Below are 27,316 nucleotides of genomic sequence, written 5' to 3' on the forward strand. Positions count from 1 at the left end.
ATAAAAATAAATAAATATAATGGAACACTTGACACCAAATTAACCTAGTCCTAAACTAAGCAAAGCTTGTAGGTGCTATGGATACTAGGCAACGGATAAACATACTTATATAGATAAATACATACTTAAATACATATTAAACATCCAAGACCCGAGAACAAACATTCGTATTATTCATACAAATATCTGCCCCGGCCGGGAATTGAACCCAGGACCTCAAGCTCCGTAGTCAGGTTCTCTAACCACTTGGTCATCCGGCCGTCCAAATACGAGTAAACAATAAAACAAAATAAAATTAAACTAAACACTGTCAAGATATTTTATTATTAAAAACTAGTGTGCAACTGCAATAAAATAAAATCTTAGTTGTCAATTTGTACAAAGATGTGAATACAAAAAAAAAAGTTTGGTCTGGAAATCGAGCATCGTCATTCCATAATGCGATAAATAATCAACAGTTTATTGAATGAGGCGTTACTTTGCGGATATCTTGCATAAACTTAGCTATCATAAGGTCGCGGGTGAGCAAAGAAATTATTTTAGTTCAAAAAAAATCAACGTCAAAATTGAAAATACAAACTGAAATATAGATGCACAGAAAAAACAGAAAAATAAGACCATCACTGGGAATCGAACCCAGGTCCTCGGTAATCCGTACCGCGTGCTATACCGCTACACCACTGATGGTTTGACCATCAGTCAGTGATCAGTGATGGTCTTATTTTTCTGTTTTTTTCTGTGCATCTATATTTCAGTTTGTATTTTCAATTTCGGTTTTACGGGATGACCGTAAAAGTAAAAATTTGGAATTGAAATAAAAAATACAAAAAGATTCCAAAAAAAAACAATCTTAACGTCAAAATTATTTGTGGTTTCGGGATCTAAATGGCTACACACAGACAGGTGAATCTGTTATTTTACATCGAGTGAAGAAGGTAACGAAAACTATTTTCGTAAAGTAAGTGTCATGTTATTATAATTTACAAGAAAATTTAAAAATAAAACTTAAGTCCTTGTTCGGGACTTAACAAGGGGCCGCGCGGCAAAAGCGAACAACCGTAAAAAACACAAAACCGTGAATACAATAGATCGTTAACATGCGAGGGCAGAAGTCGTCCCAACGCCCGTTTTTTAAGTTTTTCGGATACCATTATTTTCGTTTTAGTAGCTTTGCTCGAAAATATTTTTCTAAGTAAAGAAAAAGAAGAAAATAAAGTTGAACAAGTACCTGCATATAAAGTATCTATGTAAATCTCATCAAAATGACAATTTATGGCATTGAAATTTCCGTTAAAAACTCGTGTATCTGGAAACCAAACAACAGTTACCTAACAAATCTAAAAACATAACAACTTAATTACCTACACTATTATGTCATTATTAAAAGAAGTATCCAAAACGTTCAATAATTCATCAATGCCTATCAATATAATAATTCTGTCAAACTTTAATTGAAATTCACTACAAAAGCACGATATTATTGATACATTATAATGGCGAAAGAGCCATACCGCCAATTTACAACTGAATTACAAATCGTAGCAAGCCCACTAAATACACAAGTTTAAATCAATTGTCATACACCCATCTCATTTGCAACCGTCACAAACCACATAAGCACGAGCGAGACGAACGGGGCACTAAAGCGTCGAAACCCAAACGGTTGACGCCCACAAAACTGATGGGGGGTTAAAAAAAAGCTTGTTTGTCGAGGGGCGTGTCTTTTTATTGCCTCAGTCTGCCGGCCACCGCCGACGTGCGCAGTCGCATACATCTGTCATTCTGACAGCGCGTTCTCAATTTGAAACTGAACTAATCGATGTGTCGATCCAAGTGAGTGACACTTACTTTGAAGTGACGTGAAGATGGCTTTCGAAGACCGCTGCAGCCCCAACCAAGCGAACAGCCCTGGCCCAGTAGCTCGGGTGCCAGCTCCTCATGCAGAAAACCTGGTATCCTATTGCCAACCTAGCCAATACACCTGTACAACTATCGAACCAAGGTACGACCGATCACCGATGACAATCGTGAAAGTCCAGCCCAATTCACCACCCCCTAGTCCACAGGAATACCAAAATTACTTCAGACCTGAAACGCCTGACGTCAAACCGATTATCAACCAAGAATTTGATGCAGAAAAGAGAAATCAAAGACAACAACCAACTCTTCCTATCAACTTCTCCATAACCAACATCTTACATCCTGAATTTGGCTTGAACGCTTTGAGAAAGACGAGCAAAATAGAAGGACCGAAATCCGTCGGACCGAACCACAGCATCTTATACAAACCTTACGACTTATCGAAGCAGACTGAATTTCAGAAGTACAGTTTCGATTATTTGAAATCTAAAGAGCCTGATTTCAATAGATTGCCACCTCTAGGAGGACTTAGGCAGACGGTGTCGCAAATTGGCGAGGTGCAAAAGGAGAAAGAGATCCCTAAGCCTGTGGAAACAAAGAGGCCTGATTCGGCTAGTTCTATAGTTTCCTCGACGTCCAGTGGAGCTCCATCTACCTGTGGCAGTACTGAAGCTGGTGCTCCAGGGAATACTACTCTTTGGCCGGCCTGGGTGTACTGTACGAGATACAGCGATAGGCCTAGCTCAGGTTAGTCTTTAGATATCTATAATTCAGAATTATTTCCAAATTGCATCGACCAAGTATAAAGGAGACAAAAGAATGAGAGATGTTAGGACAGGTTCCTCTGTAAATTTAGGTGTACTTGATTTGGAAGCTGTTAAATAATTTACTTTTCTATGCACGCTTTTTGAGTGACGATAGTATTCAATATATTGTCAGCGAATGTAAAAAAGAAAAAACATTTATTTGTAACAGCAATAACACACTCAGGATAGAAAAATACAAACAAAAAAAGTACCTTAGATGCTGTATAAAAAAGATCCCTGCTCATCAAATCGCTGGTTGAAAACCAGCATTGGATGGATTTTAAATAATATTTGCCAATGTGCCATTAAACAGCAAATTTCACGATGATTCAATTGAAGGTTTACAGCATTACAGATTATAGCAATATTTAACCAATAGCTGATGTACAGAAGAGCGCGATGATAGAAAATAGGGAAATTAAAAAGAGATGGAAGTAAAATTGGTAAACTTATCATGACTGTGCTTTTGTAATTCCATTACCAACGATCGAAGCAACTGGAGATCTTAGCCTCCCCGCTTTTGACAAAGTGGACGTCCTAAGGCTGATGATGATGATGATGATGATGATGATGATGATGGCGTTAATTGTATAACATAAATAGTTAGGTATATTGTTTTAATCATGGTAGCCGGCATCGAAACTGATGTGAAGGACAATAACAATTTGCTACTTATAGTTATTTTGATTTTAATCATTTAGAAGATTTTGTTTAGTTTTGTAATATAATTAAAAAGTTTACGCAGAGCGCTGGTCTTCATAATAAATGCAAAATAAATGAAAAGCATTTAAAGTATACATGTATTTATATTTTAAACCATGAACATATTTCTCTATATACCTACCTACAAGCTTTGTAACGCCTCCGACGGCGTATTACAAGTAAAACGTATGTATTCATGACTTCATAAAAATGTGTGCTATATTTCTTAAGGTTAACCTTTAGAGTGCCAAGTTTTTCCTTCTTTATCTAGTCATCTTAGCCTATAGGTATATTTCCCACGCGGGCCCAGTGCGGATTGGGTACTTCACTCACACCACTGAAATGCCTTGCGGATGTGTTCAGATTTATACTCGGGATGTTTTCCTTCACAGTAGGTGAATACTACTAATATTATAAATACGAAAGTTTGTGAGTGAGTTCGTATGTTTGTTACTCCTTTACGCTGAAACGGCTGGACGGATTTGGATGAAATTTGGCATGTAGATAGCTGGACATCTAGAATAAAATATTCAGGCTTTTTAATCCCATATTCCTACGGGATAGGGATACAATATCGAAATGATAACCACTGGGCTTAGAGTCATGAAATTTGACATAATTGTGTTTAATGTATAACGTCACAAATCCCGAAATTTCAGTTCAGTTGCTGGATCTAATGATTTAGACGTTTTAGCCCGGGCAAAGGTCGGTCACCCAGGTACTAAGAATAAACGCTCGAATAATGACCCAAAAAAGAGTTTTGACAGACTGATAACAAAGTACCTACATTGTCAAAGCAGTCATTGTCAATAACTTAAAAAAGTATAAGTTAATATGTTCTTATGCATAATAATCATGACATTCAGGGTGATATGTTGAGGTTAAACATCCAAGTGCAGCAAGCAAATAAGCATTATTAATAAAACAACACTTATTAAAGACATTGTACAATTTTAAAATCGATAAATGAATAATTTTCAGTTGCCTTTTTGCGGTTAGCATAAATAGCCGTTTTGTGGTTATACCATTTGTTTGCAAGTGTTTTGTAAATAAGTATTGTTATACAGTTAACGTTTTATGTATTTTACATTACATTGCTGCTAAGTCACCTAGTTTATGTAACTAATTGGAAACCATTTATTACTATATAGATAAAATGCTAAACAGTTTCTTACAAGTCTTATTTACCTACATAATTTCATAACTTATTATTTCAGTAAGCCATGGTGCGTTATTTTATTACCTAGGCCAGGTCTTCAAAGTCATTTGAAGAGATACAGAATACAGATAAAAAACTTGGTGTACTTTTTTTATTTGGGGTGTATAGTCTTGTGCCTGCATTTTATACCGGCGTTTTTGCGATATAAAAAGTTGTTAACTAAACAATTATGGAATTTGTATGCAATATTGTTGGAGAGTTTAGCGCTACAGCACTGTTATTTTTTAATATTGGACTGACGTATCGCCCCTTTCGCCTTCTGATATTGTACTTACATAACTATTAAATAAAGAACGTGAGATAAAGCGACTTATCAGTTGGGATGGGGGGCTTTCGACAAACCGACAAACTTTCGCGCCGCACATTCGAACAGTGTGTACCTACTGCCCGTAAGGGTTTATGGAGCCGAGACTTAGACGCTGACTCGGCAGCTCGTCCATCGACTACAAGTCTCCGAAAGGGATATGGAAAGAGCTATGCTGGGGATTTCTCTAAGCGATCACGTCCGGAACACCGAAATACGCAAGAGAACAGGACTAACTGACTTAGAAAACCTGCATATCCTCTAGGTTCTAGGTAGTGGAAGTGGGCGGGCCATATTTGCCGTAGGTTAGATGGAAGATGGGGAAAATAGTGGTTGGAGTGGAGACCACGAAAGGGGTTCAGGAATGTGGGGAGGCAGCCAGCAAGATGGACGGACGATTTGGTGCGAGCGGCTGGGAAGGACTGGATGCGGAAAACTCAGGACCGCACAGAATGGTCTAAAATGGAAGAGACCTTTACTCAGCATTGGGTTCAAGGTTGAAGAAGAAGAAGAAGAAAAGTTAATAATAAAGACTTTTAAGGATTTTTGAGAAAAGTGTATAAAACAGATTAGAGTTTCGTACTGTTAGGATTTATAAGCAACAACTTTCAACCTATTTTTACTTTTTTTGTATCGAATACTAGTGATTAATTTTTAGAGTTCCGTACCTGAAGGGTTCAAACGGCACCCTGCTGTCCGATTGCTGCAGGCATGTCAGTCTGTCAAACAGGTCTTACTTACAGTCAAGCTGTTGGAGCAATTTTGAAATTTTCATAGTATGCATCTGGGTCCCAGGCTTTGGGTCAACACCAAATGAAGCCATACACATTGTAAAAAAGAACCTTCCAAACAGCTAAAGGGGGCGTAAAAAGAAATTTGTCCTACCCCATCAAGTCTTTTGTGTTTCAAAAATATCTATTGAAAAACAAAGGAATGAGAAGCCATTAGATTTTTTTTTCTTTGGAGTCCTTCATTTTTCCTGTTCCAACCTCACCTGTCATTTGGGTCCCACTGAAAACCAGCGTTGTGGCTTGCCGCAACATTATGCTGAGTGTGTCCCAATTTATACTATTCGATGTTTTTTTTTAATTATTATTTCATATTAACGTGTTTTTCTGTGTATCGAATATGTGTAAATAAGTCTCTCTCTCTCTCTCTCTCTCTCTCTCTCTCTCTCTCTCGAACTAAAAATAATTAAGTATTATTTTGCAGTGTAAGTAGATCATGCTCACCTGCGACTTTATGATAGCAACGTCTATGCAACTAAAGTGTTTTCATGCGACTCTTCCGCTTCCACACTACAAAAACACACACAAATAGCACACATCCAACAATCACCAGCACCACACTACACTGACGCGTTTCGAACTCAACCAGAGTTCACCATCAGAGCAACACAACCATTCACCATGCTAGATGTTAGGTTACACGGTTTTTTTTTTGTCTTAGATTAAGCAATAATACCCTTGCTCAAGACAATAATATTTCGTATATAGCCGGACGCCATATTGTATTGAATAAAGACAAAATATTTTTTTGGGTTAAAACTATTATCTTACTTAAAGAAAATAATTACTTGGATTTAAACAATATTCCTGAGACTATGAATATTCTTAGTCAATGAATTCCTTTTTTTCTGTGTAAAAAGTTGCCATTCAGACAACTTATTTAGACACTTACGGAACCCTTGGAGCACGATTCCGGCTCACATTTGGCCGTTTTTTTATTATAAACGTATTCAAATAAATATTCCACTGTTTTATTCATAATGTTTTGATAGTATAATTTTAAATTATTCTGTTAACAACGATAGAAACGTTGGATATATTTGAATCTATTAGGCCCCTAAGGCTATTATTAACAGTTTTGTTGTCAACTCAATTCAGTGAAGGTTGGCATAGTCCAGCTGTTTAAAGAATAAATACATTTAATATACTTACTACCATCATGCTTTTTTTTTCAAATTATTCCACCCAACAGTTTAGATTTTAGAGGGGGGGGGGACCTCGACTGTAATGAAAATTTGCACTTTAAAGTTAAATATTTCACAAACACTCAATCGAAAAATTGTTTTAGCAACACCTCCCCCCCCAATGGTTTTAAAAACGTATCCAACGATACCCCATACTATAGGGTTAATCGAGAAAAAAAACCCCGGTACGTAACGAAGGATTAACAAAAAATAATATAATTTTCATTTGATATAATGCAATTTATCTTAAAGCCAAACTTATTTCTATTGATATTAATTCAATTTGATTTACTTTGCGTTAGATTTGGTTTATTTTGTAAAAAAGTTCTGTGAGCTCCTATCCTTTGAAATTATACCAAATGTCAAATCATTACACACCCAAAAAATCACCCCCAATTTACGTCTATGGGAGGTTGAGGTACCCAAAAACCTTTTATTCTACAAAAAAAGCACAATTGACAAACGTTGAGATATGTGAATACGTGTACAAAGGTGAACTTATCCCTTTTATACCTGTCAACCTTTGAGTGAACGAAAGGAGCATTCAGTTAGATTCTTAAACATATCTTGTTACCTATATGTACTTACTTATTGATGTAAATCTATAAATGAGACTGAATTTCTCATAATACATTTCTTATTAGACACAATAAGTAGGTAAATTTTCTTATAATATGCAAAAAGTCTATAGGCTCAACTAGGCTCAAACTTGACTATAGAAAATTATGTGAAATCATCGTTCGACCTGTGAACTTTAGGCCAAACCATTTTATGCGATACAATGTAGGGATTTTTATTAATTAATTCAAATTGCTGCGAAGTTTCCCGCCGGCAGTCCAATCTACTAATTATTTGGATTACAATAATAATTTAAACCTAATTAAGGGTTTTAATAGCTTAATTTTGAAACATTTAAATTTTATGTAAATCTTAACTTAAGACAGTTCATAAAGAGATGTTAAAAACAAGTTTTTATAAACAAATTAAAAAACAGTTGCATGCTACCGGTGTATTTACAATTATCCACTGTATTCGTAATGTAATAAGATTCAAATTGCCATCACATTTTTGAAGGTTTTAAGTATATCAAATGCAAAACAATGGGTTTTTAACGACTGAAAATAATAAAATTTTGTTTTAACTTATTATGTGAGCACTAATTGGTCTTATAATTTAATTTGTTTGTGTTGAAATGATAGCGTTTTGAAGTTACCGCTGTTTACTTACAATATCTGGGCGACCGAGCTCCGCTCGGGCTAAACTCCGTACCAAAGTTTTCCCAGAGATAAGACCAAGCTAGATTAATTTTTCATCCCCGAAAACCCCTACGTACCAAAATTCAACGAAATCGTTGAAGCCGTTTCCGAGATATATATGTACATTGCTCGTTTAAAGGTATTAGATTATTATTATTAGATAAATTAGATACCTGGATTTTTATATTAAAGTACATTCAGGGTTTGTTTTATTATGATGATTATGAGAAGGACGTCCACCAACGAGATGGACGGATGACCTGGCTAAAGTCGCGGGTTCACGGTGGATGCAGGCCGCTACCAACCGGGGCAACAGGAGGTCTATGGGGGAGGCCTATGTCCAACAGTGGACGTGCTACGGCGGAGATGATGATGATGATCATGAGAAGGATGGAAACGAGCAAGAGGGTCATCTGATAGGAAATGATCACCACCTTCCACAAATACATACCAATCACTCAAGGAGTGTCGAGAGCACAGATATAGATTACACTAGATTACGCAAATGCATCTACTTCTAGTGTTAGAATCCCGACCAAACGTCGGGGTTGGCCCCATACAAAGACTGACCGCTAACTGACTAATCATGACTAGTGACTGACTCGAGCCCCACGGCGCGGGCGGGCGGCGCATTTGAATCGATTTCGGGACATCGGGGAATTCACATGGCTAATTCGCTCTTGAGACGTCACAGTAGATATAAAAAAGTGACACGGTTGGTTTTCATACAGATTGAGGTGTTTGCGTTATCTAGTGTAATCTATATCTGTGGTCAAGAGTGTCGAGTTCCGAGCGACATTAACCCTTAATAAGGTAGAGGCGATTAAGCGACCACGTGCATTGATTTGGAAATTCAACCTTATTGTTTTAGTAATAAGTTACAATATTCATTCACAAATACTACCAGCTTTAAAAATATCCTTTGCCAGGTATGTATTCGATAGCTGCTTTTGATTCTGTGGTAATATGCTCCAGTAAATAGGGTCTTATTAAAGGGTAATCATCTTGTTCTTGTTGTACGTAGGTAGATGGTTTATCAAGCGAAAACCGAAGTATTTTTAAAGCAGACAAAACATAATTATGCCTTGATTTAATTCCACAGCCTGTCAAATCGTACATGTCATTTAAAACAAACAAACAGACAAGCCGGAAAGGGACAATCATAATAGCATAATGTGTCTGTCTGCGTTGACAGCTGTCACGTTGACAGCGCCATTTATTCTATTGTGTTGAAGGTAGCTTTAACACACAAATAATCTGCAAGCTAGGTTTTTCTTGCCTACAATCTTTTGTTTGTGTGTTGCCAGTAGGGTTGCCAACTTTTATTAGCAGAAATAGAATATATCTGATTTCAAAGGAGGTAAATAAAGAGTACGGACTTTTTTTGGTTATGATAAATGTTGCATGCATATAATTATATGACTGGCGCTAGTATAGTAAACAATGTGTAAAAAAGAGTATTTTAGCTATAAGTGTTATTAATTATAGAGTACGCCTACATGATGTAGAGTGCAATACTCTATTTTAGAGTACGGTTGGCAACCCTAGTTGCCAGTGATGACATACGGATCAGGGGATCCGAAAATCGAAGTTCGTATCGTAACCTCCCGCTGACACTAATGTAACTAGCTTTTGCCCGCGGCTTGGCCCGCGTGGAATTCGGTTATCGCGCGCTGTTCCCTCGGGAACTGTGAATTTTTCCGGGATAAAAAGTAGCCTATGTCACTCTCTGGCCCATAAACTATATAATATCTATGCCAAAAATCACGTCAATCCGTCACTTCGTTTTGACGTGAAAGGCGGACAAACATACAAACACACACACTTTCGTATTTATAATATTAGTAGTAGTTTATTGTCAGCAAACTTTGTGTTAATAATGCTACTTACTTAAAATAACTAAATGAGTTTTTGTTGAAAACAATATTTTTGATGCACACTCACTGTTTGTTGTTGATTTGATATCACCTGCTTAGTACAAGTACTTAAATACTTGTATTATTGTCATCCAAACTCAATACAAGTACCTATGCATAAATATGCAATTGAAAGAAACTCGTTTGGTTCAAATTTTCATCAGTTTCAAGAACCGGGGTCACAGGTCTCACATCCTTGTCTTAAGAACGTCACACCTGTCACATGTTTCTCAGTAAATTTCGTCAAAGAAACTGAAAAAAACATGTTTGTTTTCCTATTTCCTTAAATCTCTTTTCAAGAAACCTGTCATTTCAAGTTTGTCCACTTACCGAAAAAACCGGCTAATTGCCAGTCGGAGTCGCGCACCGAGGGTTTATATGTTGGCAAACGAGCAAGTGGGTCTCCAGATGGTAAGAGATCACCACCGCCCATAAACATCTGCAACACCAGGGCTATTGCAGATGCGTTGCCAGCCTAGAGGCCTAAGATGGGATACCTCAAGTGCCAGTAATTTCACCGGCTGTCTTACTCTCCACGCCGAAACACAACAGTGCAAGCACTGCTGCTTCACGGCAGGATTAGCGAGCAAGATGGTGGTAGCAATCCGGGCGGACCTTGCACAAGGTCCTACCACCTGGTACCGCGCAAATTTGTAGATAAGTATTTATAAATATCCAGTGTTAGCAGAGCCCCTCTCCTAAGCAGAATGTTCGCAGTGTGGGGTCATTTTAGATGGTTCATTGACATAGACAGTCAGACATGAACTACTTATGATTTTCAGGATTTTTCTTATTGATTGTGATTTAAAAGCTACCTTCATGCATTTCAAGTTTCTAGGACAGCCGGAAGTACCCTATAAATCTATCGGTTAAGGCAATTTGTATGGAAACACCATTAATGGTTGTATCTTTTGATTGCATTGACAAAGAAGTTTGATTTTTGAAGCATTCCCGAGATAAAGGGTCTTGACAGACAGATGGACTGACGGATGGATAACAAAGTGATCCTGTAAAGGTGCCGTTTTTCCCTTTTGAGGTACGGAACCCTAAAAATGTGCACGGAATTAATGAATAAAATTGACTTACTAGCTTTTACTTTTTAAATGTGTCTCGTCAACGATTTATTGGACTTAATTAAACGATTCGACCACTTCAAAATGGCGTTTATTCAAAAAAGGAAGACCTTAACGCCATTAAAAATAAAAAGCACGGTATAACGAGACATTAAGATCATAAAAAACCTGTTATTATTCTTACGCCTAGAACTGGTCGCTAAAAAGCACCTATTTAAAAAAGTATGAAGTTGACAACATAATTACTTATCATTCTCGCGATATTCACAATATTTAAACAATAATCAACCTTAAATATAATAACGGAAAGCATAAATAGTAATAAAGACTTCATTCACACAACGATACTACCTAATTTCCCTTATACGATTGCCAAATTATTAAGCACATTGCGAAAACCCAACGGTACTTTGATGCATTGTAATAAGATTGCGAATGCAACGACTTTAAATTTACCCACTGCATTGCGTTTAAGTACAGGTGAAGTAATGAAACAATTTAGCAGCAATTATTTTCGCGCGTTTTTTTCTGGACCGCCATCTTGTTTAGTAATGGCGTCAGGGTTGCCAGGATGTTGGAAAAAATACGTGACAATCTGATACCGTAAAAATACCATATATTATGTATGTGTATTTTTATAATAAATTAGGAAGCAACAATAACATGATAATAATTTTAAACAGTTAAAATTCGACTCAAAACATAAAATCGATAATGACATTTACAGAGAACTTAATTAATTATTGCATCTCTTATTTCTAGATCACAGCAACTCTTTTTGGCACGTTAATAAAATATATTTTTTTTACAAAATCCAACTAAAGGCTGACCATGAATATAATAAACCTGACGCGAGGGCAGCACTTCTACGTTTTATATTGCAACATTCTTTACACTTACTATACGATACCTATCAGTCATATTAACAACGGTGTCGGTGATATTATTTAAAGGAATATTTTCTAATACCTCGGACTTTCCCTATGCTAAATACTTTTATACATTGTGAATTATTTTCCTTTTATGGATAATCTTCGGCATTTTAACGCACAAAAACGGAAAACACTTTAAAATACCACGCGCAAGCAAAGTTAAACTTTGACAGTAATAGACAGATGACATTTGAATTTAGTGTTACCAATGTAAGAATCTAGTTCTAATGGTTTTCCGCAATATGGCGAGGTTTTATAATTCTGGTCAGCCTTTAATGCAATTTTTTTTCTTCTTTATTGTTTTTACAGTAATTCTCGCGTGTGAAGCCACGGGTAAAGACTAGTTTAATTAAAAGAAAACATATATTGAATAGGGCCTCACTCTAATAACTCAACCCTTAAGGGGATCCCATGCCCCAATGACGTTCGATCCGAATTCCTTAGTTTTCTAATGTTTTTGTAGCTTATTATATTAACAACAACGGCTTTAAGCAATATAGTATCCCATTTTTACTTCAAAGTTCATTGTCTTCGAGATATTTGGCATCAAAGTTGAACAATTTTAGGCCAAAAAACTGGTTTTCTGGCCATAACTTTTGTGTTAATTAGTTTCAAATGAAAAACCTCGACCAGTTTATAGAGACGTCAAAGACGAACCCAAATATGTAGATTTCGTATATGTTAGATCTTTCACGTGAATAGAGATACGAAATAAGTGTTTTTTCAGACAATGTTTAAAAAAATCATACATATATAGTATTCATTTTGTTTCAAAATTCAGTAGACAAAAATGGAGATAAAAGATTGGAGAACCGATAGCCGTTTGACTTAAAATTCTATGTGTAGTGAAAAAGTAGGAGATACGATTCAAAACTTGTCAAAAATCGATGAAGCCCCTTAAATAGATCTCTTTTAATTAACTTTCCCATCGTCACCCTTACCAACGAAGTCAAATTTCCCGCAAATATTAAACAAATTCTCGTTCCTAGCAACCCTACTGGCCGCGCCCAGTTGCCACCGGCAAAAAGGTGCGTACCACGGCAGCGATAATTCAGTAGTAGGTAAGACTTAAGTGTTGCCAGTAATTTTTTTTTGCGTGACGAGGTGCATTTGCGGCCAATTTTATAAAACTATAGTAATTAAAAAATAAAGTGTTGGGTTTGATCTTTAACTAACGAGCCAGTTTAGGTAACCTGGAACTATTAACGGTGTTTATAAGTTTTTTTTAATTTCTTGCAAACATGAAACTTTTAACATACTATTGTCTGTTTCATTGTTTATGGGGAGTCACTATTTACCGGCTTCAATTTACCAACAAGGGCATACCGACCCTGCTTTTCGTGTACACGCAAATTGAAATTCATGCCAGCAAGTACCAGATTGACAGTATTTAATGTGGACCGTACATGAATTGTTATCCTAATTACACCAAGTACCAAGTATCAAGTCGATGCCATTAACCATTGAAGAGTTCCCCCTGCAAAGACGACCAGAATTTCGCAACCAGATTATATTATTGTCACTGGATTTACATAGTATCTATAAGTACCAGATTTATATACGTATCTTTACAAGATTTAAGTATCTAAGTAACTAAGGTCAATGTGGGCAAGACCGTCTATAAGGCAAGTCCGTCAACACGTTATAACTTTTGAATTTGAAAGCGGTTCCTGCTTTACCGTCCAGTATATAAAGCAGTTGGTCGCGCTTGTTCCCTCACTCTAAAACAGATGGCGCTGTGACAACGAACTTCAGAGCAATCCGCCTAAACAAGTAATTGCATGTATGGAACTCGAAATGATAGTGCGACGGTCTCTGCCAACAAAATTGTTAAAAATAGTTCGTGACAAGATTTTGCACCAGAAAGTAACTACAGAAGTAATATAAGAACCAGCTATCTTTATTCTGTGTTTAATTTATCAGAAATTGGTTTACTTTTGTAATTATACGTATATTATATCATTTATCACAATAAAATTTCGTTAAGTTGGAAAGTCCGTCTACTATGTACAAGGCAAGTCCGTCATATTCCAGGACTTCCCTTGAATCAGAAGTTACCAACTGTTTTTACGATTTCAATATTATTACGATTTCATAAGGCATTTTGATCTTGAAACTAGTACGGAAATGTGTCCCTCACCCTCAGCACTATGATGTGGCACTATGTCACCGAAAATATAAATTAAAAATACCTATCAAATAAATAAATAATCAAATAAATATTAGCCCCAAACTAAGCAAAGCTTGCACTATCAGTGCTAGGTGACCCTCTTTGATCTCAGTAAATTAAAAAATAAACTATTAAAATACAATTTAAAATTTCAATTGATCCTTTATTTGGGAAACCTTATAAATAAGTAAGTACTTATTATATATTTTTTTGCCAAAAAAGGTTTACCACCCCATTTACGTAATATATGGCCGGACTTGCCTTTGAAAAAGAAAAATTGTGTTTATTCCGAATCTAAACCTTATGTTCACACGTTTAAAGTACACTTTTCATTGTCTTGTTTCATTTTTTTTAAGGATTCGAATACTTATATATAAGCACCCATAGTATGGCCGATATCATTACTAGACGGACTTACCTTAAACTACACGGGAAGTCCGTCTACTCGCCGAATTTTAGAAAATACTATTTTTTTGCTTGATTTGTGAATAAAATGATCTGTCTCTATAGCTTAACTATTATTTATGAAATTCTTCATCGTATGCAAGTACAATTGTTAACGCAGGTGAATAATTAACGCAGCTAGATCACTCCGAGGTAAAAAAAAAATGAAGTATGCCGGTCTTGGCCACATTGACCTATACCAGATTTAGATAAGTATCTATAAGTACTAGATTTATATAAGTATCTATACCAGATTTAGATAAATATCTATAAGTACCAGATTTATATAAATATCTATACAAGATTTTAGTATCTATACCAGATTTAGATAAGTATCTTTAAGTACCAGATTTATATAAGTATCTATACCAGATTCAGATAAATATACCAGATTTATATAAATATCTATACAAGATTTTAGTATCTATACCAGATTTCAGCTCAATATGGCGCAGAACTAAAGAAAGAAGAGATTCATTCACTCTCACAAAGATACACAAATACAACAAAAGTTGAGTGTCCACGCGTCATTTTAGCTTCATTCATTCATTCATTCATTCATCCCAGCCTATATACGTCCCACTGCTGGGCACAGGCCTCCTCTCAGAACAAGAGGGACATTTTAGCTTAGAAAGGCTCTATTTAATTATGAAGACCCCTTTAACTTTTTTGGTTTCCTTTTCTGTACTATCCAGGAATCGAACCTGGTGGCTACAACCGGACAGTCGGAAGGTGTTTAATTTTATGTGATCCGGGAACTCCTGCGCAGGCCAGTCCAAATAGTGCGCAAAAAGTGCCGGACAGTCGCAGAGAAAAGCGGTTCGACCAAATAATTCAGACGATATTTTGCGAAGGTATTAATAAACTAGGTACATTTCTGTGAAATATTGAAGGCTGAATGTCAGCGATTTCTTGTGAAACAACACACATATACACATGTGTGTTATTTGTCTCGCTTAATAAGGGTAGCCCATAAGTTACATTGTATTTTTTATGAAAGATATATAAAATTATTCTTCCTTCTGATATTTGAATACGCCAAATTCACATTACAAAACGCTTAGTAAAAAGTACACGACAAATCCTTTAATTCTGTGATTTCTCAAAAAGTTGTCTCGTCATGAAATTGCCAAGAAATCAGTTTTGTCAAAAAATTATTATCACTAAGGACGAGATCATAAAACAAACTGCATAAAATATCCAAAATTTCTTGACGGCAGGAAAACGTCACGAAATCTTGTGAGGAAAAAATCGTAATTTTGTAACTACATCGAAACTTTCTATTGGATCCAACAACAAAGATTCGTCATCATCATCACCAGCCGGAAGACGTCCACTGCTGGACAAAGGCCTCCCCCTTATTTTATTATTATTTTTTTTTTTTATTTGACTGGATGGAAAACGAGCAAATGGGTCTCCTGATGGTAAGAGATCACCACCGCCCATAAACATCTGCAACACCAGGGGTATTGCAGACGCGTTGCCAACCTAGAGGCCTAAGATGGGATGCCTCACGTGCCAGTAATTTCACCGGCTGTCTTACTCTCCACGCCGAAACACAACAGTGCAACCACTGCTGCTTCACGGCAGGATTAGCGAGCAAGATGGTGGTAGCAATCCGGGCGGACCTTGCACAAGGTCCTACCACCTGCGCCTATAACGCCTCAACAAAGATTATCTGACTTTTATTACCTTTACCACAAGGTTTTGTATTATATTTAAACACATTACTTATTTTTTGTGTTAAAATAGCGTCAGGTTTTTTTTTAACAAGTGAACAACTGCACAAATTTTTAAAAATAGTCATAACTTTTTAATTTTACCCGTCATCTCTGAGTACTCTGGATAAGGATAAATTAGCGTTCAGTAACTTGTCGCAGCGACAGTACCGCGGCCCGAATTCACTAATTATTGTACTTCCCGCTAACGTGACAATTGCGGACGATTAGGGCTGTTGGCTATGGATAAAACTATCGATTTTTTTTATTCGGCTGGATGGCAAACGAGCAAGTGGCTCTCCTGATGGTAAGAGATCACCACCACTCATAAAAATCTGCAACACCAGGGGTATTGCAGCCGCGTTGCCAACCTAGAGGCCTAAGATGGAATACCTCACGTGCCAGTAATTTCACCGGCTGTCTTACTCTCCACGCCAAAACACAGCAGTGCTTCACGGCAGGATTAGCGAGCAAGATGGTGGTAAAAGGGACGTCATCCTGCTGAACCCAGGTCTACCCCTTAGAACGCCACAATGAACGACAACTGCAACTGCTCACGAGGTCTGATCCACCCGGTGGGAGAAGAAGATAGAGATAAATGATAAAAAATTTGAAGATTAAAATTACTACAAACGGTCTGCGCGGCATTGCGAGGAGCGCCATCTGTGAAAATGATCTTTCGAAAAGTTCGAAACTAGTCACACTGTTCCTGGCCTATAATCGTGAGAAGTATATTAATTAAAAGATAAAATTGTTGTATTATTATTATTTTAATGAGGCAATAAATGTTTTTTTATTATTATTAAATTATCTTACGTTAGGAAAGTTATGAATCGGAAGACCTTAAAGGGATAAGTTCGCCTTTGTATATCTCATTGTTTATCAATTGTGTTTGTTTACTTCGAGGCAGATCAAGGAGACGAGTGAAACTCACGGGTGCTGTGTAAATACTGTCTCTATTCTAAAGCCTTAGGTCTAACTTATAGTCTAAGTTGCATATGTTGGGAGAGTGTGTCTGTGTGAGGTGCAACTCACACTACAGTACAATAAAGAGTTTACATACTCGTACCTTTTTTGCTTGCTTTTCAATTTGTACTGAACTCTCAGTGCGCGAGTCTCAGTCACCATTAGCGTTTCTATTTATTTCCTTAACATAGCATTAGCAGTGAAAAGTTATCCACTGTATTCGTGCTAAGTATGACATTATACTTGACTTATAAAAAACTTGATGACGGTTTAATAACTGGTTATTAACGTAATCAGCAATTGTTTGCAAAGCAACGCTGCATGCATTAAGAAATTTACTAGACTGATTTAAAGGAGTATACTAAGCAATTCCATCTGTCATTTTGTGAAATAGTGATACCACGTACATTTGTTTTAATAGTCCATAGAATTATATGAAGAACGAATGAAATATTTTATGAATGATTACATCGTTCTGCATCATTTCATAATTTTATTTGCAGTCGGTATTTGTTTCTTTAAAAAATTCGTACCTTTTCACAAGTTTTATTTCATTTTAGAACTCTACTCCTTAATTTTGAACATGAAAGTACCGTGAGACTCACTCATATTATATATATACTTATATTAAAATACTGTATAGTAGCTTCCACATTTTATTTTTATTTTTAAACTCACTCTTTGTAGGACCATAACTGATTGCTCCTCTCATCTACTCAAAGATTGACTGGTAGAGATCCCTTAAAGGGATAAGTCCGCCTTTGTACAAGTGTCTCAAAGTTTGTCAATTGTGTTTTGTTTCTTTTCTTTTGTACAATAAAGAGTTTACATACATCCATATATTGACCCGGATAACTCACGTCTTAAATCGAGTTTAGCCTGACATGTTTCGGGCTAATCCGTAGCCCTTCGTCTTCGGAGCAACGCGACAGCGGCTGCTCCTTAAGTTAAAAAAAAGTTTTAATATAGATGTAGTGTATAAGCTTGTAGACGTCCGTTGTTTCTCTGGACAATGGACCTTTTCTTTGCCGGAATTGCGGTGTTGTATGGCTAAGTCCCCGGAAAAATGTCCGGTGCATGTACACACATTCATTGTAATCCATAGCTACAACACCGCACTTATAGTTTACCATCGTACTTTGTCGGAAAACTTCTTATTCACGCTCTCTCTCTTCTTCTCTTTTAAAATATGGCTTTTCTGTCCTAATTAATAGGACAATTTCGCCAGTGTCAAGGTAAACTCTCTTTGAGAGGCACGTTGTACGGTGATTGTAGTTTTTGCAACTTGATAGTAAAATTCCAGAAACCACGCGGAGACAACTTGCGCATTAAAAAATGTCAGACACGAGAGCAATATAGAATTTTGTGATCACTGTTCACTGTTAAGGTTAATCGCCGCATAAAACACTATCAAAATTATACTTCAACTAGCCAAAGAAACAGAAATAGCAAAATTAGATATTGTCTACATCCGCCATGTTCGAATGCTACAAATCGAATCCTTTATGCTCTGTCCATTAGCTTCTCAGTACCCATCGTTCAGTCGTTTTGACATTTGACACTATTAATAAAGTCCCATAATAATGGATACGAAAATGTCACTCATTAAATAAAATAATTTATTGACACTACTATAACTAAATGAAATTACCACTTTGAAATAATCTCGTATCTAAAATCAATATGTCATCAAAATTGAACCTTGACATAATTTTTATAAAGTTCACTCAAAAATTTTATCGATTTTGAGGTACGAGTTTTTTTCAAAGACGAAATACATTATTCACTGTATCTGTACCACATTAATCATTACAAAATCTATCAACAAACAATATACCTAATAATCTGCTATTAGTAATTCCTTGATCACTGTAATCACTACGTAATCATTGTGTGTAATTAGCTACCGAGACGTGCGTTGACCTTCTATCATGTCATTAGTATTTAGCAAATATACACCGTGTTATTTTTGAGTTCCGTTAACTCTAGTGGAGCGCATAAGATCTCAAATGAAGTAAATTTCTAGTATTATAACTCTTATAAAAAAAGATGATTAATTATGCGAAGTAAAAAAGAGTAATAGCTCTAGATTTATGACGTTTTAAATGTTCCTAACTAAAGTTTTTTTAATCCACACAATTGTTTAAAACCTGCTTTCAAATAAAAAAAAACCGAATTCAAATCGGTCCACCCGTTTAAGAGCTACGGTGCCACAGACAGACACATACACACACAGAAACACATAGCGGTCAAACTTATAACACCCCTCTTTTTGCGTCGGGGGTTAAAAAAATGAAAGTAGGACAAAAGTAGTTAAGGTAGACGTCCAAGTGCTGCTCACTGTCCTAGTAGTTGTCATCTTTAATTTTAAGTCCTTAGCAATAAAGTCATCAGAAGGCTGTCATCTATTGGGCATACGCATGTCGAACACTAGGACATATACCTTAGATAACACGAACTAAAATCAATTAATACCGATATTTTTATTTATCGATATCGATCAATATCGATAATGCCATCTCCCTTTATACTGAGAAAGGACCTCCTTGCTACTTGCTTTTTTGCTGCCAAGTATTTACTAATGACTTGATTCAGAGCCGTTTAGACGGTTTTTAGGACAGACAGACAGATTTAATGTATTTGCGCAATTATCTGTATCTGAGGATCATTGTTGTGGAATGTTATAAATTGGTATTGAGTACATATGTGGTTTTAATTTGACAATTTAAAGACATACCTAGACGACCGAACTTTGTTCGGACTAAAACTCGAAAGCACTCACTTTACGACTCTAATTCTGGTCTGTTGTTTTTTTACGGGCAATAAATGCTTTTTCTTTCTTTCTTTCTTCATCTCTAGCCATTACCCGCGGCTATACCCGCGTAAACCATTAAATCTGGTCGAATTGAAATTTTAATTTCACTAAATTTCCATGCGATTCCCAAGAAGTGATCTTCATGTATGTTTATTAGTGGCTACAATTTTGGGATTTTAATTGAATTCCGTGCTATCTACATACCAAATATCATCTGAATGCGTGAAAGTATAAATAGTATACGCACGCTCGCTCATAACTCATAAAAGTAATAGTACAAGTACCCAAACTCACAAACTTCTACGTTTCTAATGAACAATTACTTTTCTCACTCGTGACCTTAAAAGACATAAGCGTGAGTTACGTCTATGCAACAATTTGTCCATGGAGCTCCTCTGCTTCCACGTTGTAAGAACACACACATCACACAAACTCAATTATCACCACCACCACACTACGCTGATGCGATTCAAACCCAGCGAAAGTTCATCATCAGAGCAACACAACCATTCACCACGTTAGACATATAATATTAGTAGAAATAGTAGGAATTAGTTGAATTAATTTGCTCGACTTCACGGTTTATAAGACTTATAAATAATAACCTTTTAAGATAAACGTCCCAGTGCTCGACACGCTAATGCCCAGTAGATGACACCCAGCTGTCGCCTCAATTGGCATTGGTCTCAAAAAAACAATGTTTATTTTTAATTTTTTTTTTCATAAAATAGGCGAATTTAAGTAGCGTTTTAATTTTTTTACCCTATTAAGAAGTTACCGGAATTATAGCTAACCATAGATGCCATGGCGTTATAAACTACGTTTTTCGTTTCCCATCCATCTCAAATATATAAAAAAAACGTAGTTTCTTCTGTCGCCGGGCAGTGTTAGAATTAGGCGGATTAGTAATATAACGTTTATTTACGATGAAAGTCAAACAAAGGTCAAACGTTATTTTGCTAAATATACACACGATCAATTAGTATTTTTTACAAAAATGTTATAAAATGATTTAATAAATTCCTCGAAATGGTTTTGGAATTAGTCAACATTGTAAAAAAGTGATCAATTGCTAATGGCATAAAATTAAAGATGCCAAAATGCCAACCATTGGGACAGGTACGAACACTCGTACGTTTACCTCAAGTACCTATACATAAGTTAGTTCAAATGTCTTATTGCCCCTGTATACAAACAGCGTTACAATGTAAACATTGTAACATCCCCCCACCCCATGGGGTAAAGGGGGTAGGGGTGTTAAGATTACAGGCACTTTCGGAAACAAAGTGATTGTTGAGGCAAGGAAAACTTGGAGGCGGTAGTGAGTATGCTCTAATAATGCTACAATACCACTAATATTGTAAATGCGAGAGTTTGTAAGTCTGTTTGTTTGTTTGTTACCTTCTACATAAATACAACGGCCAATAAATATAAAACTGCAGTTTTAGCTGATTTGAGACCATTTTGTGACATGCACATACTTTTAAATAATTTATTTTTTCTTCCAATGTTCTCACGAATAAAATGTTTTCTTTCTTTCTTTTTAAATCCCTAAACCGATTTAGATGAAAGTCGGTAAGGATAGTTTGAATCCCGGGGAAGATAAGATTTTTATTCCGGAAAATAGCATTTCCGGAATTTTACGCAGACGGAGTCGGGGCAAAAGGTAGTTAAAACAAAAAAAAAAAAACAATTCTTTAATTGAAATTAGGTCGTGTGCTGGTATGGGACGCTACTTGCATATACACACTAGCTCCTTCCCACGTCCGCGGAACAGCTATTCAAGCTGGTGCAGCAGCAGAGGCGGCGGAAAACCTCAAAATAAACAAATACAAAGGTCTCGGCCCTGAATACAACTTTGTTCCATTCGGGGTTGAGACATTAGGTCCGTGAAGGCCCAGCGTAAAAATTATATTTAAAGAATTATCCAAACGTCTCTCGGATACCACAGGGGACCATGGAGCTGGCAGCTTCCTCGCACAACGTATCAGCATTGCTATACAGCGAGGAAATGCTGCCAGCTTCTTTGGGTCCATGCCGTGGAGGGATACATTTTCAAATTTCTTTTAGTTATAGTTTAGTTATTAGTTTGTTTTACTTTTATTAATATTTTAAATTAGTCTAATTTTAATTTATTATTGTGTTCCATGCCTAAATAAAATTTATTCTTTAATACAAATTAAATCTAGAAATGGTCCCCGTGGGATTTAACCTTTAGATATATAGAACCCTAAAAACAGAGTACCGCCTCCAACACCTAAAACACATCAATCCATGTCCCATATTAAATATTCAATACACATCCTTACGCCTCCACTCTGCCAACTTAACTAAACGCCACCTTACCACCCTTATTACGTCGACATAAAACCCATATTCGTCCAATACTAATGCAAAAGCAATTTTGTTTCCCGCCAAAGAAGCAAGAACACAATATTGTACTTAGGAGAAGGCAAAATGGTTGAATTTTCTTCAAACAAAAATGGTGTTAGATTTTGGGTAGCCATTTGTGAAGCATTGATTTTTCCTGATTTTCCAAGGGTAGTTTCGGGGTGTAATTTCATAGGTAAATGTTTTTCGGGTGTGGTGTTTCTATTTTATACACTTTTCTAGTTGGTTTAGTCGTTGATTTTTTTGATTACTTATTCGATTTTACCGGCAGTTTTAGTAGCGTAGTGATTTGAACTAAGGCCTCTCATCATGTCTAAACTGCTGGACCGATTTAGATGAAATTCGATATACAGATAGTTTGAGTCCCGGGGAAGGACATAAGATAGTTTTTATTTGGGAAAATTGCATAGTTCCCGTGGGATAGCCACAAACGAATTCTACGCGGACGGAGAGCACCGATGTTTATAAAATTTTCGGCCTAATTTTGGGCAAAATTTATAGCCGAATATAACACGCAATCATACCGTTTTATGAACAGCAATTACTAAGTCGTTTCCGGAAGGAAAATGTTTTTGGCGTTTAAGTTAATTTAGCTTTAGGTAATTCTAAGGTGTTGGGGAAACCTAAATAAAGACTTTGACATTAGATATTTGCCTATTTTTAGAGAAAAGACCGGCCAAGAGCGTGTCAGACACGCCCATGATAGGGTTCCGTAGCCATCACAAAAAATCAACTAATATTTTTCTTTCGTATTGTGTACGGAATCTTCCAAGTTTAGGTATATTTTATACCTTAGGCTGCTATTTACTCTTAAACTACTACTAATTCTCAAGCAATCTTAGCCGTTATAATTTTCCTCGTAAATTTGATGTACTTACTACTATACTGATTTTTTTCAAATTTTTCCACCCAACAGTTTAGATTTTAGATGGGGGGGGGGGACACTCGATTTTAATGAATATTTGCACTTTAAAGTTGATTATTTCGCGAACAGATCACTTTAGGACCTTGTGCAAGGTCCGTCCGGATTGCTACCACCATCTTGCTCGAAAATCCTCCCATGAAACAGCAGTGCTTGCACTGTTGTGTTTCGGCGTGGAGAATAAGACAGCCGGTGAAATAACTTGGCACTTGAGGTATCCCATCTTAGGCCTCTAGGTTGGCAACGCGTCTGCCAACCAGTCGAATAAAAAAAAAGCGTGGGATAGTTGTATGTATTCATATTCATATTCATATTTATTCATTCAAATTCATGCTCATTACATTATTAGATGGTAGTTTTACAAGACGGTAGGTACATGACACCCTGTAAGGGTATAGAATGTCTATCTATTAAAATATTTACTTAAGTATAATTATTTATGACACATTTTATATAATTCTTATTAATCTCTTCTTATCTTAAATTATTCATATTTATTGTCAATACAATTTATGTTAAAATTTAATGTCAATTTCTTTAAATTATTATAATTATATTTATCGCTTTATTTGGTAGGTACATGAGATCTTATACAATATAATTCGCCCCTCTAAACCCTGCTAGGGCATTGCGATATTTAAAATAATATATGTAAATAGATATAATTTGATTATTCTGTAACGCAATATGATTTCGCTTAATACCTAGGTATTACTTCTGGCAACCCGTAAAGACAGTATCGCAAACAAAACAATTAACTTCAAAGCGTTAATTTGCGAGTTGCGACTTTCTGCCCCTCGGCTAATTGCCGTGATGAATTTATCCAGCGGATAAACAATTTATCTTGGGGATAAATAAATTATCAGCCTCATTTGTACAGCGACCAAAAAGGTACGATTCTGAAAATGAAAACGATAATTGGATGGTTGTACTGTACAGTCAAAACAAACTGATGCACGCACAAGAGTGGAACATTTTATTAATCAACTAGCTTTTGCCCGCGGCTTCGCCCGCATGGAATTCGGTTATCTCTTAGGTAGGTTTCGGTTAGTATTAATATGGATTTCACTATGATTTCCTTGTCAAAAGTATGGGATGTCATGGGATGATTCAGTTTGTTCAATTGTACTCGCTCTAGATACTGACTTTACTAATTAAGAGAGCACCATTTTTTTCATGGCTAACTCTAGAACGAAGTCCCCCTCGATTTTCATACTTAAATAACCTAACTTAAGCAAGTTAAAAAGTGGAAAACGCCCGACATTGTCATTTCTAAGTCCTATACCTCAAAATCGACTGACCAAGTAACATTTTATGAGCATGAGAAGTGAAAAGAATATGTTTTTGCCTGACACGCTGCTGTTACGATCATGGTATGATACGGTGTAATGGGTAGAGACCTTAATGAAGTAACAATAACACATAATATTCACAAGATGTCTCATTTATATTTGAAACAATATTATTAGAATTTGTTTACCGTTATCCCGGCAGGAAGTTTGTTTTGTTTGTTTGTTTATACTCTTTATTGTACAAAATGGAAAAACAGAAAGGTTACAAAAGAAAAATAAAGGCGGACTTATTCCTGAAGGGATCTCTGCCAGTCAACCTTTGAGTGGAAGTCTACCAATATTCGGGACAAAAACTATTCTAGCCAATAATTTCAACGAGTAAGTCTGACAAACAGACATGTTAATCAGGATTACAATGTTCGTTCCGTCTCATACAAATTCACTCTAAAACTAACAGTCATTATAATTTAACCAGCTATACTTCAAGCAGGGTTCACAAATGTCCATTAAGGTTGGTGCGGAATGCTAACTACCCAACTTGCGCAGTTTGCGAGAGTTATGTCTTTTTGCACGTCTGTTGGACATTTGTTTATGTGTTGGCTAAGGTCTTCCTGGGTTAGGAAAGAAACGGCCAGGACTCGCGTACCTACTGAGGATTCTGTAGTGGAGGAAAACAAAAATACCGTGAAAAAAGTTTTTACGCGGGCTTGACTTCCGGTCGCTAAAAAAAAGAGTAGTGGAAAAATGCACAATAAGTTCCTTTTTTGTTATTTTGAAGAAGAAGCAGTAACATAGATAATTTATACATAGATTACCTGGTAGGTACTAAATCGCGACCTAAAATTTTGCATTAATTACCTCGACTTTTCGGCCACATTGCAGCTGTCGTGGTGCGTGGTGTCTAAAATTATTTAAAAACCTAAATTGCTGTAGGTAGGTAAAAGATTTTTTTTAAGAACCCTATAGAGGTCCCACTTCCGGACAAAAGCCTCCGCTCTCAACCTCCACAACTCCCGTTCTGACGCTATGTCAGGCCAACTAAAATTTACTTGCTCTAAAACTAATAAGCTATATTTACATTAATTATATCGCTCTAACTTCTGCTATTGGGCAGTGTCCAAAAGGCTGGTTGCGTTTGCTCCTTGTATGGGGATACCCATTCGTTGTCGAATGAAAACTATGCTATCGATGGTCGCCTGCCTGCTTAATTTTCATCAATTTCAGATAGATAACTTTTACATAGCTATGTATATATAGATACAAAGAGACAAAGAAGTACATCAGTATTCATACTGTCAAATACTTATGAAATTCGACAATTTACATAATAAATAGATACTAAATTAACCCCACTGACGTAACAAAAACAGAATCCACATTAGAACTCTTTTTTTCAAGACGACAGTTGCCAGCCGTATTTTCCAGCCTAAAACATTGCGCCTCGTTACGGGAAATTCTTTGGCAGCGTTTTGTTTAATTAAAAACACGAATAAAAAGTTTGCTGGGTGCTTTATAGGGTGATAAACTGTTTCCTAACGTTCGAACGCGGCTGTTTAAAAAAATAACGTAACTTTTTAAACTAAGGTTGGTTTTAGCGTGTGACGGAAAGCAATTCGCTGTACGTTTTTAAAATGGCCGAAAAGATTTGTGTTTAGAACATTTCCTGTGCTATTCTTATAGCGATAAAATTCAATTTTCGTCAAATCGTGTTTTTTTGCTTGTTATTGATTTTGAAGTGTTAAAGAGAAAGTGTAGGTACTGTTGGGTTTAATTTATTGATAAATTGTTTTAATATTTTTAGTGGTTTGGCCTTAAGATTTGGCAGAGATTTCAGACAAATGACGTCAATTGTATGATTTAGAATTGTAATTTTTTTTATATCCCGTCGTACTCAGTAGGTACTCACAGACGTCAATTCATATATATTTTATTTGAACAAAAATAAAGCGACAATTGGTATTAAGCTGAAAACTTTATTGCATTCAGACAAAAACAACGGACTTTATATTAAAAAAAAAAAAAAAAAAACTGTAAAATTTAACACCCGTCTACTTCTAACAATGCCAATTGGAATTCAACTTTATCCAAAGCTTTTTAACTTCTAATCCCGTTTGATTTTTTATTTAAAAATTGAAAATAAATTCAGCACAGGAAGACGCAGAAGTGTTTATAGCATTTGCTGATAGCTTCTATTCGAAGCAAAAACAGCATAAATACAATATCCTACAGTGCAAATTTCAACTCCATTCCTATAGGTTTAAGGTTGTTTTTGCATTGGCAAGAGAGCTGTAGTTAGGTGGTTTAGCATTTAATTTACTTAAATTTATTGTAGGTACAGTCGCACGCGAAACTGTTAGATCTTTTTCGCGATACTAAAGTGATTTAATATAGTGTTAGCACAATTGAATTAAACAGATTAGACTGAATCTAGTACATATTTTAAACTGAGCCGCAAAAGATTGTATTGCTTTAAAATTGGGAAACTGTAAACTAAATTTAGAAGCCATTTACTGCATTAGTAATTAATAGCAGGTACCTGGGTTACCAGCAACCACTAA

At 36.1% G+C, this 27,316-nt stretch overlaps 1 protein-coding gene across 1 annotated transcript in view; it reads left to right on the top strand.

Annotated features, from left to right (window-relative positions):
- The first annotated feature begins 1,746 nt into the window (after positions 1-1,746).
- The window catches only part of LOC141443420 (segmentation polarity homeobox protein engrailed-like), a 34,142-nt gene continuing 8,572 nt past the window's right edge, over positions 1,747-27,316 (top strand). Inside the window, exon 1 of the mRNA XM_074108715.1 lies at positions 1,747-2,607. Within this exon, the coding sequence (XP_073964816.1) occupies positions 1,866-2,607 (742 nt within the window). The 5' untranslated portion in view covers positions 1,747-1,865. The remainder of the gene's footprint in view (positions 2,608-27,316) is intronic.

Source organism: Choristoneura fumiferana, chromosome 27 (genome assembly GCF_025370935.1).
Source record: "Choristoneura fumiferana chromosome 27, NRCan_CFum_1, whole genome shotgun sequence".
In the NCBI taxonomy this organism is placed as follows: Eukaryota; Metazoa; Arthropoda; class Insecta; order Lepidoptera; family Tortricidae; genus Choristoneura; species Choristoneura fumiferana.